This window comes from Colius striatus, chromosome 20 (assembly GCF_028858725.1).
Source record: "Colius striatus isolate bColStr4 chromosome 20, bColStr4.1.hap1, whole genome shotgun sequence".
Taxonomy (NCBI): domain Eukaryota; kingdom Metazoa; phylum Chordata; class Aves; order Coliiformes; family Coliidae; genus Colius; species Colius striatus.
In genome coordinates, this window is record NC_084778.1 from 7,230,732 (window position 1) to 7,244,694 (window position 13,963).

The following is a 13,963-nucleotide window of genomic DNA, read 5'->3' on the forward strand; positions in this document are numbered from 1 at the left end:
CATGTTTGCTAAATGCTTGGCTACACGTAACAATAGCCCTATGACTGCAGAGGATTTTTTCCCATTTTGGTTTTGTTTTCATGGCTTTTATCTGTTTATTTTCAACTGTTCCTCTTAAGAAAAAATGTGGGCTGAATATCATCATGGATTTTCTTCGAGTAAAATCTTTTAGAACGCAAAACATTTTCCCCAGCAGAGAGAAAAAGCAGCTTGGGTTGGGATAGTCAGAATAAACCCAGCAAGCTGCAGGAAAAAAACAACCCAGAGTGATTCAGAATGGCAGAAAGGTGGAAGAAAAGCACAATCCATCCTTCTCTGTATCCTGAAATTGCAGTAATTCTCCAATACAGGGCACTGGCTGTAGGCACAGGGCATGAGTATTTTTCTAGAGTACAAAACAGCCCGAATGGTTTACGTCAGTTAAGCATGTCATTGGTAAAAAGTCTGTGTGGGTAGAGTTTGGTATCTAACAGCAGGAACACAGCTGTTCTGTTCCAGCCTCCTTCCTATACTGTGGCCATCTTATAAAACCTTTAGCAATTCACTTCTCTTTGACACTCATCTTTGCTGCATCTGCTTCTATTTTTTTGTAAACAGAAAGGGGAGGGAGAAAAAAGGTTGGGTTGGAATATTTAACGGAGCTTGAAAAGGAAAGACACAATGTGGTCTCTTCCCCACCTTCAAATTAACAAAGCAGATTTTGTGCAACTGAAAGTGAGAAAAAAATATGCCAGTAAGTGAGGCAGCTGGAGTATGCAGATCACATTACAAACGAAAGGCTTGTTTTACAGTCATTGTCACATGTCAAGTTGATAAGCTGAACTATGGTAAAAAAAAAACCCTACAGAGCCAATGATCTCAAAGATCAGACAGAGTAGAGTCTCTTTACCTAATATATGCAGCTAAATATGTGCACTCCCTACATCTGCCATAGCAACAAGGAGAGAACGAGGAATTAACTGCGTTAATAAAAAAAGGGTCTCCTGTATGATACAACAAAACACGAGAAACCTCTTGGCATCAAAGCACAGGAAATGTAACAAAAGCACAGAGAATTATTTTAGAGCAAATCATTGAAACCAGCTGATTACCTGAGCTTGCACATCCCTGCTGTAGGGAATCCTGTAATGATGTCACAGAGTGAAGGACTAGATAAGAGAGGAGAGGAAAATCAGGGAACAATAAAAGGAGATGCCAAACCACAAACTAAACAGTAAGCAGGCTCAACAAATAGCAAACTGGTGATCTCGGCAAGGGCACGCTGCTCATTTAAGTCAGTGGCATTATAAGGGCACAACCGAGGCCAAACTCTAGTCTGGCCTTTCTGTATCAATAGGCATTAGGATAAGAGAGAGCCACAATAAAAGTGTAATTGCAACACAGCATTCCCCCTTTAAAGCTTAGTTCTTCTAGCTCACCTCCTGAGAAAGCAATCGATATTTCCCTAGGAACAATAACAATCCCCTGTGCGACCCTAGAAAACAGCACACAAGATTTGCCACCTCTGGCCAAAATTGAGTTGAATGACGTATCATATTTATGCCTAGAGAATATCATCCTAATTAGGAAGGCGATAACTGCTGCTTATCAGTTATGCATAAACAAGGGCTTCGCTCGCAAAGGTTCCCAGTGCGTCCCTCTAGGGACTGGCTGGGCTGTGAGGGTGGGTGCTGCCACTTCCAGCCACGCCTGGGCTGGCACTGGGTGCAAGTCTCACTTACTGCACATTTAAAACCAAAAAAAAAAAGAGATTTCCTCCTCTTCAACTCAAACAACATAGTGGAATTTTAATTACCTTGTCCTTGTTGCTGCCCTTGTGCAGGCAGGACACACTGTCCCAGCTCACCATTCAACCAGAGCTGCATACGAATAAATGGTTCTCGGCCTTTTTGGGTCAATTTACTCCATGGCTTTGGCCTGGAGAGCATGTCACTGACACTTCCTTGGGACAGCCCCAATACCTGAAGTGAAGCAACCAAGAACGGCACGTTAACACATTTGATGTGGAAGAGGGGTAATTTAAGTCACTTTGGTGACACTGCTGTAGCACTCAAGTGAGTTTTATACGGACAACTAACAAAAAACTGCAAAATGACATCTGTAGGTAATTGATGGAAATGCTTTTCTCCTGCCGTGGTTTCCTTCAGGAGCGTGGGGTTTTTCCTGCAGGAACAGAGTGGCAGCACAAACAGCAGAAGGATGGGGTGAGATTTGCATGCTTTTCATATTTTGTGTCAAATAGTTTCATCAGTTCTAACAGGAAAAACACAGAGTCCAGGCACACACAGGCAGATAAAACAGAAAATGATTGGCATGTATTTTGTTCTCAAACAAAAATAATTGGGACTTTTGAGACTAGGCCTATATTTGGGTGATTTTTTTGGGGGTATGAATTATAATGATGTTTGTTTTCACCTGTAGCAGTGGCAGCTCCACGTAAGTAAATATTTAAGAATACAGCCGACTCCAGCAAAGGGGGAATTTCAGACAGGCTGAATGCAATTACTTGCCTGGAATTCAGCACAGGTACAGGGGTTAAAAATCATACTTAATGAAAGCTGCCACGGGATCTTTAATGACCCCAAGAGGTCAGGCTTTTCATTTTACATCTTAGTGAAAAGGTAATAGCGTGGTGCCAGCTCCTATTATACTACTATATTGATTTAATTCTTTATATTAAGAGAAAAACCAGATGTCCAACCACTTCTTACAGCGGTGGTGTTTTCTGGTGGTTGGGGAACCCCCTGAAATCCCACATGTTCAATGCTTAAGGCTCACCATGTGAGTATATCAGAAAGTCTTATCACGTGTCGCATTATCTGTAATCAAACATTGCTTAAAAATGTCTCAGATGTTACAATACCAGGCACCAGGTATAAAAAATGACTCAAGAATTGACTTCAGGCTAAGGAGAGGTAGGGGATTTTCCATGTGTTTGTTTAAATACCCTTGTGCATGTTTCCAAGTATTAACAAAAAAGAGAAAAATGCTCTCGTGTCCATAATCTTCACTCATTACAAATGTAAGACTCTCCAGTCATGACAATGGCATTACTCAAATATTCCATGAAATCACTACATTAAGCATGAAATACTGAGTCTCAATAACGTTTGCTTCAGCTTTCAGTGGTTCTAAACCTGGGGGCTCCGTTTCTAATTACAAATGGCTGAAGCCAGTCTTTGTATAAAAAGATTATGCAGCTCACAGAGCTCAGGGAAACTCTTTCCTTCGTGAGCTTGGTTTTTAACCACTTAACACGCGAAGCAGAAACATTTTTCCACGAGACATATGTGGCATATCCCCCTCCCTTAAACTGGGCTCCGTCCCAAGGCAAGGCACATTCCCAATACTGGTGTTAACAAGAGAGAACCAGTTCTTTACCTTTTCCCCAAAGATCCTTTGGCAGATGCCATTCTTTGCTAGCTTTTCCTTGACCTGCCGCGTTAGCTCTATCGTATCCACTTCCTGGTACATATAAATCTCATACTGCTCGGGTGTCAGTGGAGGAACTGAAGGTTTGGATGGCTTTGACAAAGACACGATAGGGGATGAAGGGAGGGGGCTATTCTGTGGTGTCTCACTGCGACTCGCCCCCGTCATGCTCAATTCAGAACTCTGGGAGTACGGAGATTCAGCGTTTGGCCACTCTTTCCAATACTCTGAAGAAGATGGTCCTTGGAGCTGGCTACGATCTGGCCTAGTCTGATTGCTGACCTTTTCTTTTCCACCACTGGCTTCCTCAACTTTTACATCTTCAGGAAGAGCTGTATTTCTTCTCTCATGCTGCACAGTATTCCACCAATGGTCCTTCCAAACACCACCACGTCCCAACTCATTTTTAACATGCCTCAACATACCCTGGGCAGAATCACTTATTCCATGAAGCTCTAAAACAGGTGCCTCCTGAGGCTCCTTTTTGAGCCCAGAGAGGTTCTGCAATGCAGAGATACTGGAATCAGTGACAGATGAATGTTTCTTCAGGGGTATGGCCAAAGGAGAATAGCTGGAAACCGAAGACATTGCAGGTGTAGATACTAGTTTGGGGGACAGGATAGAAATGTCAGCTTGAGATAAAGGTGGTGTTTTTAAGGCAGGTTCAAGGGCAGCCTGCTGTGCCTCCATTTCACGTCGGGCTTGTTGCAGAATGGATCGAATAGCATCATCAGAATTGCCACTGCTAGATGCAGAAGGCGGCTGAGCCGGCTCAGCTATGAAAAACAACCAAAAGACTAAATGCAACAGAGGAATATGCTTTATATTCAACACGTGCTACTTGTAAACATCTCCTTGTTAGACAAAGAAAAAAAAAGGGGCTGCAATACATTTCTGGATAGGAGGGAGGAGATTTCACTAAGCAAAGATTTGCACTTTTCAAAATAAGGTAAGATTTCCAAAGTTCTTCACTGGAAAATTGTTATGGTTGCCAAAGCGCTGGACATTTGCACGCAGAGACTCAGCTGCACAAATCTAGTACTACTTGCATGTTTCCCACCATTGTAATAATGTTCAAATCAATGCCTTTGAAAATCAAGCCTTCACCTCTTCCTCCCCCAACCCCAAGTGGTCAGTAACATTTTATGGTTCTGTTTGCAAAGTTATTTAACCTTTCGCTTCTCTCTGTCTCCACAAATGAATCGTTAACGCACACACTCTCAAAACTGAACACAGCTGTGTTCACCTGGACAGACTATTAATACCCTCTCACAATATAAATACAGTGAGTCCTGTTAACTCCAAAAAAGTAACACACAAATTACAACAAAGCAAGAATTAGTAAGAGACTTCGTTGTTTCATTTGACACAAATATGCTCCTGCTTCCTGTTTTCTTATTCCATGGTCCCAACCACTGAAATAAACAGCTCTACAAAAATCAGGCTGATGTCTGGACATCCCTCTCTGCCTCATCCGAAGCCCTAGGACGGAGCCACGGGTGTTTTCAGAAGAGATAACCCCTAAATGCAGCATTTCAGTGGTGAGTCAGGACTCGTCTGGCTGTGCTGCAGCAACTAGGGATGAGCAGAGACTGGGATGTGGATGTAGAATTATCTCTGCAGAGCTGGGAGATTTTTGCAATGGCATCTGTTTCCATTTAAATTAGTCTCCACTGAGGTCCCCAGCACTTGAAAACCGATTCCTCTGAAAGCTACTGTAAAGAACGGGAAAAGTGAAGCACCAGATAGTAACAGGGAACCTGTACACTGCAAGAAGCAGCCTCCAAGTGAAATAAGATTTGAAACATACTGTGTATTATTCTAGCAATATTATGCCTCATCTGAATACATTTCCAAATTTCCCTCCCTTCCTGTCACACACCATAAAATAAATGAAAAGCTAAGAAATGGGAAAGAAGACAGCGGGACCATCTCTTCTGTTTTATCTGCTGGTTTCATGGGGAGTTCTGAGGCTGAATTAATATTTGAAGGGAAGCCTGAGGTTCTCAGATGAAATATGCTACTGAACAACGTGCTTGCTGTTTCCTGCATACAGCCTGTACTTTCCTCTATGTAATCATTACTTGTAGAAAGTCATATTACTGAAATCATATATTATCTAGTCTTTTATATTTTGCCATGAGATTAGCTCAGTTTTCTTTTAAAAGACAACTATCCAAAGCTGCAAATCAGTATTCACTTGAACAAAAAAATGAAACAGAAGTAATGCATAGTGCTGTCTTCACCATTATCCCTTTAGCACTGCTGGAAAGCTGGGAGGGCTAAGGACTAGACAGAAATGTTAACTATGTGACAACACACAAAGAGAAATTAAACTTATCTGGGGCTAAGATGTTGAACTAATGATTTTTTGGGGGGAAAGGAATTGTTCTTTGCATTTGCCAGTTCATTCATTGAATACATTCTGTAACCAAAACTAATGTGAAAGTTAGAACTGAGTTTGCCTGTATTATCACTTCAGTACATGATGTCCCCAGTACGAAGGTACTGTGACTGGTAATTGCTGGCTAGATCGTGACCTTCACCCAGACAAATCCATGCAGTTCCCTCTCCCATGCAGTTGTGTCCCTGAGGTCTGAGTTAAATAGAAGAGAAGAGAAAGCAGGAGCTCCTTTCCAAGGAGCAAACTGGATTTTGTAGGTCCAGCCTGTAGAGCTGATTGCCTGCAGGTCTGGCGTGGTGTAAGGAAGGCAGAGCTCAGCATGTGGAAAAAGGTGTTTAGAAATCTCCCAGCGTTGCTCCCCTGAGAGTGGAGCTGAGCAGAACGCTGAGCAGAGACCCTGCCAAGCTGTGACACAAGTAACCTCAACTTGGGATGCCTTATAGACAGAAACAACTCCACTAAATAGAAATCAAATAACAATAAAAGCTCTTCAAGCCTACATTCAAGGTTTTAAGAATATAATTAACTGACCAGAAAGCTCAGGGTAATTGTTTTAATTAAATTCTGAAATAAAAGGAGCCAGAGACAAAATGAGACCATACCTGTTTTCTGTACTTGCAGCTCCCTTTTGGCTTGTTCAAGAATGGATTTGATGGCTTCATCAGAGCCAGTCTCTGTGGTTCGGATTCTTGTGGTTATATTACCTGAGGAAGAAAACAAAACTAATGAGACCAGGAAAACTTTTATTTGTTTGTTTGTTTGTTTGAACACAAAACTTGACAGCATACACTGATATACTGCCAGTATGACCTGACAAAAGTTTACATGGGACCTTTACAACATTTACAACACCAAGAACATACTTCACATAATGAAAGAAAAACATCCTCCTTGTGCAAAAACCTGCCCACTGGATGCACTGAAATGATGAGAACACTGACATCATCGGAGGAAGAACCAGGTGGTCACACAATCCTTTTCCAGGATAACATCTATAGATATATTTTTTCCTTTGTTTTTTTTTTTTTTGAGGGGGAAGGGATAAAGAAGGGAAAAAAATCAGAGAGGAAAGGAAGAGAGCTAAAAACTTAAGATCAGGAATCACCTTAAAAATTGCACCAGCTGCTAGGCAAAGCAGGATGAGTATACATTCAGCCCAAAAGTAAATTAAAAAGTAACTACATTAAAAGAAAAATTTAACTTCTAGAGGTTAATACATTAAGAGAATCAGTCATTTAAATGCAGATACCATTTGAAGTACTCTCCAGCTAAGAGCTATTACTTGGTTGTTTGGTTTTGTGTTGTTTTTCTTAACCACTAAGGGGAAGAAAAGGAGGGAAAGCTATGACTGGGAATGCCACTGTACTTAACTGCATTCTTGATTATGAGACTATCATCTGTAAGTGAGGTAGATAACTTCTGCCTGGAGTTAAAGTAACTAGAGGATATTGGGGTATTTGTTTTTTCTTCTTCCCATGTCTTGCTAAAAGGAAAAACCTGCAACTAATCTATAATGAAAACATTTCATACTTGCTCTTCAGTGATCATCTATCAATTTGATGTTCACTTATCTTTCTCATACACCACACTGAAGTAACTATCACACTAATTTAACAGTGTATTAAAGTGTATTTGTCAACATAAGCCCCATGAGAAGAAAGAAGTAAAACTAGAGGAGAAGCAGCATGCCATTGATGTTGGATTTCATTTAATTGTGCAACTTTCTCCCTCCAAAATCACAAAAACAGCTAAGAGAGCATTTCAATTGATTTGAGAGATAGTTTTTATAAAGCCACTTTTATCACTTGGCTCTTTTTATCTGCGTATGCAGCGAGGTTGGGAGTGGAAAAAGTATCCAGACAGGGTTATGTTAGTACAGCAGCAGCAGAATTAGAAAAAGCAAAGTGTTCATCTAACCCATGGTTTGTTTTATACTTACTGTCTGTTTTTCTATCAGATTCCAGGCCAGAATCAAACTGCACAGTTTTAAGGAAACACACAGCTAAAGCACACTCCACTTCCTAGGTATTGACTGCAAAGAAAAACACCTGCCTGTGACGTACCTTCAGACCCATTTCTTCGTTTCGGTACTTCCTGAAATAGTCTGTTCAGGTTCTGGCCTGGATTCTCTGTTGAAAAACAAGTTTGGTAAGAACAAAACAATCAGGGGATGGTTGCTCTGACATCATGGGCTGTGTGACATGAGAAGCTAGCAGCCTGTCTCTGAATCCGAGGGTTCGAGCTGTCCTCGCCCCCTCGAGCTTTAGTCTGAGCGCTGGAGGAGCTGGCTACTTTGGAAGAAGCAAGGCTGGCTGATTTGTTAATAAAGATTACAGCTACGTTCGGAAAGGAGATTAGACAGATATAAATAAATGTCTAGAGATACCAAAAATGAAGAGGTTAAAGATGGGCAGATAATCCCCTCAAGTACAATCATCAAAAGGAAGAACGGATTATAAATCTAACAGTGTGCACTTTCAATTAAACAACATCTAGGAAAACCCTGCCTGTCCTTTCCAATAGCTCTTGACTGTAAACAACTTACTTTTCAGTTTCTCTAAATGTAAATCTCGGTCTTCACTGATGATGAATTGCAATGAAATGTATGTTTTTTCTTAAACTCGCTGCCTTAAGTTTGTAAGCTGCATTAACTTAAGATCGGTTTTTAATTACTGGTCTCATGCATCACCTATGATATCGTGTCAAAACACTTTGGGGGGGGAAAAAAAATGAATCACACAAGACACAACAAAAGTCTGGTCTCAATAAACAACCCCAAATAACAATTTCCAAGTATTTCTGAGAGCTGATATCCTTCATAGCTATTGACCCTTTTCACTCTGTATTTAGCTCTGACACGGAGCTATGGGGAAGTGAGGGATGTGAGTGTCCCTGCTGCTTGCTCCTGCTGACAAACACAAGTCAGCAGCTAAAAAAAGCATAAGCAAAGATACTAACCTGCTTGAGTGCTGGAAAGCAGAGTTAGAAAGCTGTACTTTCTGTACCTGACATCTGATTTGAGTGAAAACAGCAGCCACACACAAATGGCCCCGTACAGGGAAGCTTCCAAACTTTAACACTTGTAACTAACAGGAAAATAGGGCAAGCCCCTCAGCTGGCAAGCACTTACCTCTTTGTCTACCCTGGATGCTGCGAAGAGCCAAGATGTTCTGCTCATCCGAGAGGAACTGCTTCATCTTATGAAATGGCTCCTTGCCTCTCACAGTCAGTTTATTCCATGGCTTTGGCCGGGCTAGTATCTCACTCACAGACCCTTGAGACAGTCCCAACACATAATGTCCAAATATCCGCTGTCCAATATTGTGCTTGATCAACTGCTCTTTCACCTGACGTGCAATTTCGGCTGTGTCTATCTCCTCGCCTTCAGAGATGCTCCCAGCACTTTCTGACTGGCTGGGAGATGGGGCCATGCCATTTACGTCCGAACTTTGTTGTAATGGACTTTGGGAAGATATGGAGTTTGTGCTGTAAGGACCTGTTGAAAAAATCATGCTTGTGCTTCCTGCTTCCTGCATTGCCTTGGAGTAGAAGGACTGCATTAGCTGTCGCTGGAGGAGAGAGTTTAGTGCAAATTTTCCTGTGGAGGCCAGGGGTAAGCTGGGGCTCGCCAGGGATGAGCTGAAAAAGTCTTGACTTAAACCCGTTGGTGAGAACTGGTGTGTACCATTAGTATTGGAAGCCTGCTCCCCCGCGTTGCGGAGCAACTGAGAAGGAGGGGAGGCCGGCAAGGTTGCAGGACGCTGACTCTCAGGCTGGTCTTTCCCTTTTCTCCTGGCTGACCCTACAAGGAAGGTCAAACATAATGCATTATGGGGGATCAAAGAGGGAAAAACCAAGATTAAAAAAAAAATGCAAAGTTTGCCCCGCAAAGGGAAAAAAAAAAGTGCAGATTTCCAAGGGCCAATGAAGTGGTGGTGGGGTTTTTGTTTTCTTTTTGGTTTTGGTTTGTTTTCATTTGTTGTTGGTATTTTTTTTTCCATAATTGAAATTTTCATAAGCCAAACAAGGCCCCCAAAACAAACAACATGCATTTCATGTTTGCACCTTTCTTGTATGTTGCAGCCTGGAGAATCCCCCTTACAAACATTAGAACTAGAACAATTACATGAAGTGCAGTTATACATTTAAAATAAATGCAGTTACAGACAGCAAGTCTCTTTGTTGTCTCTCATTCAAGACATTACTCATTGGACCTGACTGAACCCAAATGCAGCAAACATTTACATTTTGGAACAAACCAATTTGAATAAAGGAATTGCCATTAGGTGGATGCACCAAGGTCACTCAGTTAAAGTCATAAAACGCTTCAGAATTCAGTAATCCCAGGGCCAGTGGCAACTTTTAGCTTTCTTCCAGCTGCAAAAACCATAAGCATTCAAGTATCTGGAAATTCCATGACTTGCCATTTAAAAAATGTGCACACAAGATGTAAAAAGCCCACATTAGGAAAGCTAAACGGCAAACACACTTTGCTCAAAAGAAAGTATTTTGTTTTTCCAAGCTGACCTGCTGGTAGTATATCTAAGCGTATCAGACAGGAAGATTATTGTGTTCTACATGCAAACATTTTGCATAACATTGTGTGTGGGGGAAGAGACTTCTGGTGCCACGGATGAATTTGTTCCCAAAACAGAAGACAGCCTCAAACGTTCCCACTTGGTACATCTTGTAATGCCTGTCTTTCCTAACCTTTAAAGACTCTCTGAGGTCTCCAAGTTTTATTTTATTAACCAGCCTACGAAACTGCGGAAATCAAACGCTCTTCAGAGTTCTTGTTGCCTCTTAATCTTTCTGCCATGCATTAGCTCAGACATCCATCTCACACTCAGCCCTCCCTCCCTTTACAAGACAGCAAAATAAAGCAGAAGAGCCGAAAATCGCGTCAACCTACCGCTCAGGTCACTGTTTGTGATACGCAGCGTGGCGTTCTCAGACTGCAACGAGCGGTTCTTCTCCAGCAGCAGCACCTCCAGCGGTTTAGACGCATCCTAAAGGAAATCAAAGTGGGAGGTTTGTTTCTAAAAGCATTAAGAGTCTCACTCAGGCACTAAAAAGGATTTCAGAAGAAGAAAACAAGTGCTCATCTCTGCTACGAACGCAGCCAGGGAATTGGGCACGCATATATTTGCAGGAATCATGCAGTGCTCCTGTGTGAGCCATAGAAGAGATTCACTGTTTAATTTTCACTGTAAATCATTCATCAATTCTGCATTATTTTGAAATGTGTAACGGAACATTTTCTTAATCTTACTCATTTTTAAAATGGTACTGGCACGCTTTCAATTGAAAAGCTGTACACTTCTTTTTATCTGATTTAAATAGGAGTTAAGATTGTATTGTTTCTTCTGGGTCAACTGACCCAAGTTAAGAATTTCCTTGAGATGCTCTGTTTCAGCATAAACAGTTTGTTCAAAAACAGAATCAGTCACAGAAACCTGCCATTTGCCTTCCACTAAACTCTAATGCTTGATCATTAAAAAAGACATATTGAAAATTCATCCCAGTATATTGATATTCAGTTCAGACTTCAGAAGCAGGAATTTAATGCATAACCTTTAAACTTAAGTAAGATTAATTTGCTGGAATAGCAGAGCCTTCTCCTGCTTTCTCACTACTCACGTTTGCTTTATGAACGTTATTTTCAAGGCTAGCAAAGACTTAAAAATGCTGAAATCCTTGCTCAGCGTACTGTCAGAACAAGAAACATGCAAATCTCAGCATAGCTGTGCACCAGCTCTAGTCAAAAGACTCAAACGTCACAACATTATTGGTTATCCACTCCAGCACAACTGAAATGTCATTGTCCTTGATCACTTAAAAGAAATTAACAGGCAAAAACTGTTCAGTTCAGCTTTTTACATAGGAAAACGTCAGGTAAACAATAATCCCCCCATGCGTCTCAACATCAACAGGAAACTGTCCATGCCAACACAACTGCAAGACAAAAGTCCTGTTAACAACTGAACTGCTGAAGGGAGTAAGGAAACAAAAGTCGGTTCGTTACCTGTGCACCAGGGGTTTCAGATGGTGCAAACTCCATGGATTTCAATATACTGTGGAAGGCAGAAACAGAAAATTATTTTCTAATTCTTCTTTTCATAACAACTCCACTAATGGGTGTGAACATGATCGTTTCCTACTCTCCAGCACCACTACAAGTGATAACAGCTCTCCTTGCAGTAACACATGTAATGAATGTAGAATAACTATTCAAAGTAGTTACTGGACAAGAAAATGTTCTCCAGCGTCATCTGAATCATTCCATATGCAATCCCACCAGGCCAGTTTAAAGCGTAAACTTAAAGGTTAATAAGGATATAACATTTTAAGCTGTCGGAAGAGATATCAATTTATCTGTGAAGCTTGAAGGGGATAAAAAATGTTGTGGCACTGCAACAAAACAGGGGAATTGCCACCACAGTTACAATGCTTTATATAACCCACACCGGCTCACACAGCAAGGGAAATATGCACAAATAATCCTCCTGACCAAGACACTACAGGGTAAAAGGTCGTTTTTCATTTTAACAACCTCCTAGTTCTATGGCAAAGAAGAGACAAAACAGCACAGTATTTCTTAAGATATGTGAAAGATCCAAATATTTATAAGTACACCAAGAGAAGAACCCGATAGTGCCATTGTCAATATTTTACACAAATACTGAGCAGTCAAAGGACGTCTCCCTTCAAAGTCTTTCAGTTAGAGTTGTATCGTCTGGCAAAGGAGAATCTTACTGGAATACAAACTTAGCACTGTGCTTTGTCTTGTAAATTTTTAAAACAGGTCTGCTGCAGGCAGGACATTAACTTCCTCAGAACGAAGCAATAAATGATTTCAGCCTCTCACTGTACAAAGACGACATTAATTTGCTGAAGAAACATACGTAAACAGATATAGATGGTGTTTATGTAGTATTTTTCATGTATAAAGCAGCAGGAACTTGGTGAGGCAGGGAGAGGATGTTTAATTACGTATTCAATGTGGACACTAAGTCAAAAAAGGTAGAAGGCCAGTATGTTGATGTAGGGACTAGTTCTGGATGCCACAACGCATCAGTCAGGCACCCAGCACTCATTAACTGCCTCAGACCAAGTGGCGTCCAGCTCCTCTATAAATCTGCCTGTACATTAATCCTGAATTAGATGTCCATTAAATGACACTCTGGAAAACAGCAGTCCCAGTGAGTCATTCAAGATTGCTCAAAGTTGTAGCAAATTCAAGAAAAAGAAACAAACCAGAGAGGTCATTCTGAGACAGAAACCTCATGTGTTTTGCATCTGTGCATACTCATTGCATACAGTGTTAATCCTGACAGGCGCTCCTACAGAGACAGTTCATAAAATGACAAAACTCTGGCCATCAGTTTCATCAGGTAACACCTCTTGCCAGCAGAAACTGCTGTAGCAAAGAGCCATCATCCAATACACAAGCACATAAAGTAAAGCTGTCAAGACTCTGCTTTACGTGGGCACGACAGCTCACCCACATGCAAAAGTGCTTCTTTTCTGATATTAATGGAGCCATACCAGTCAAGGAGAGAGGTGATGCATTAATGGCCCAAGTTCTTACAGACCCTAACAGTATACAGACATCACAGATGTGTTTACTGAGGTAATCACTGCTGAAAACAAGTGTTTCTTGGGACATCTCCTCAGAGGCATGGCTCTGTCTACTAGGACTCCAAGGTACTGGGGTAAATATGCAGAGACTCAGTGAAGGAAAACCCCAGTCACCATGGGTAATTGTTTTCATCCTGCTATGGAATCTGCAGGGTATGGCCTCTGAAAGGACAGCAAGCAGCAATGTATGTCATCATGATGGCCAGTTGAGGAGATTCATCTGATTAAAAAACCTCCCATTTTGTAACAGGAAATTACCATGTGCCAGACTTCCCATGGCATCTCACAGGTGCTTCTCCCCATCCAGTTCAGACCAGCAGGACGCTTGTGACGCAGATCTCCCAGTAACCCCCCACTTACCACGCTCCGTTTGCCATGCAGAGCAGTCCTGGAGGTACCAACTGCATTCCTTCGGGATGAGACTAAACCAAAAGAAGCTGCACTCTCTCGAGGGAGTGTGTGTGACGTGCTCTGACCACTACCACA

General features: G+C 41.5%; 1 protein-coding gene across 7 annotated transcripts in view; it reads right to left on the minus strand.

Annotated features, from left to right (window-relative positions):
• The window catches only part of CUX1 (cut like homeobox 1), a 270,926-nt gene that overhangs the window by 65,685 nt on the left and 191,278 nt on the right, over positions 1–13,963 (minus strand). The window contains exons 13-20 of one of the 7 annotated variants that reach the window (XM_062012617.1): positions 11,862–11,910; positions 10,749–10,845; positions 8,967–9,332; positions 7,900–7,965; positions 6,439–6,540; positions 3,382–4,208; positions 1,796–1,961; positions 1,092–1,148 (exon numbers count right to left, since the gene is read on the minus strand). In XM_062012617.1, the coding sequence (XP_061868601.1) occupies positions 1,092–1,148; positions 1,796–1,961; positions 3,382–4,208; positions 6,439–6,540; positions 7,900–7,965; positions 8,967–9,332; positions 10,749–10,845; positions 11,862–11,910 (1,730 nt within the window). Of the gene's footprint in view, positions 1–1,091; positions 1,149–1,795; positions 1,962–3,381; positions 4,209–6,438; positions 6,541–7,899; positions 7,966–8,966; positions 9,639–10,748; positions 10,846–11,861; positions 11,911–13,963 lie in introns of all 7 variants that reach the window. The other 6 variants (XM_062012614.1, XM_062012616.1, XM_062012615.1 and 3 more) reach the window with 6 other exon arrangements.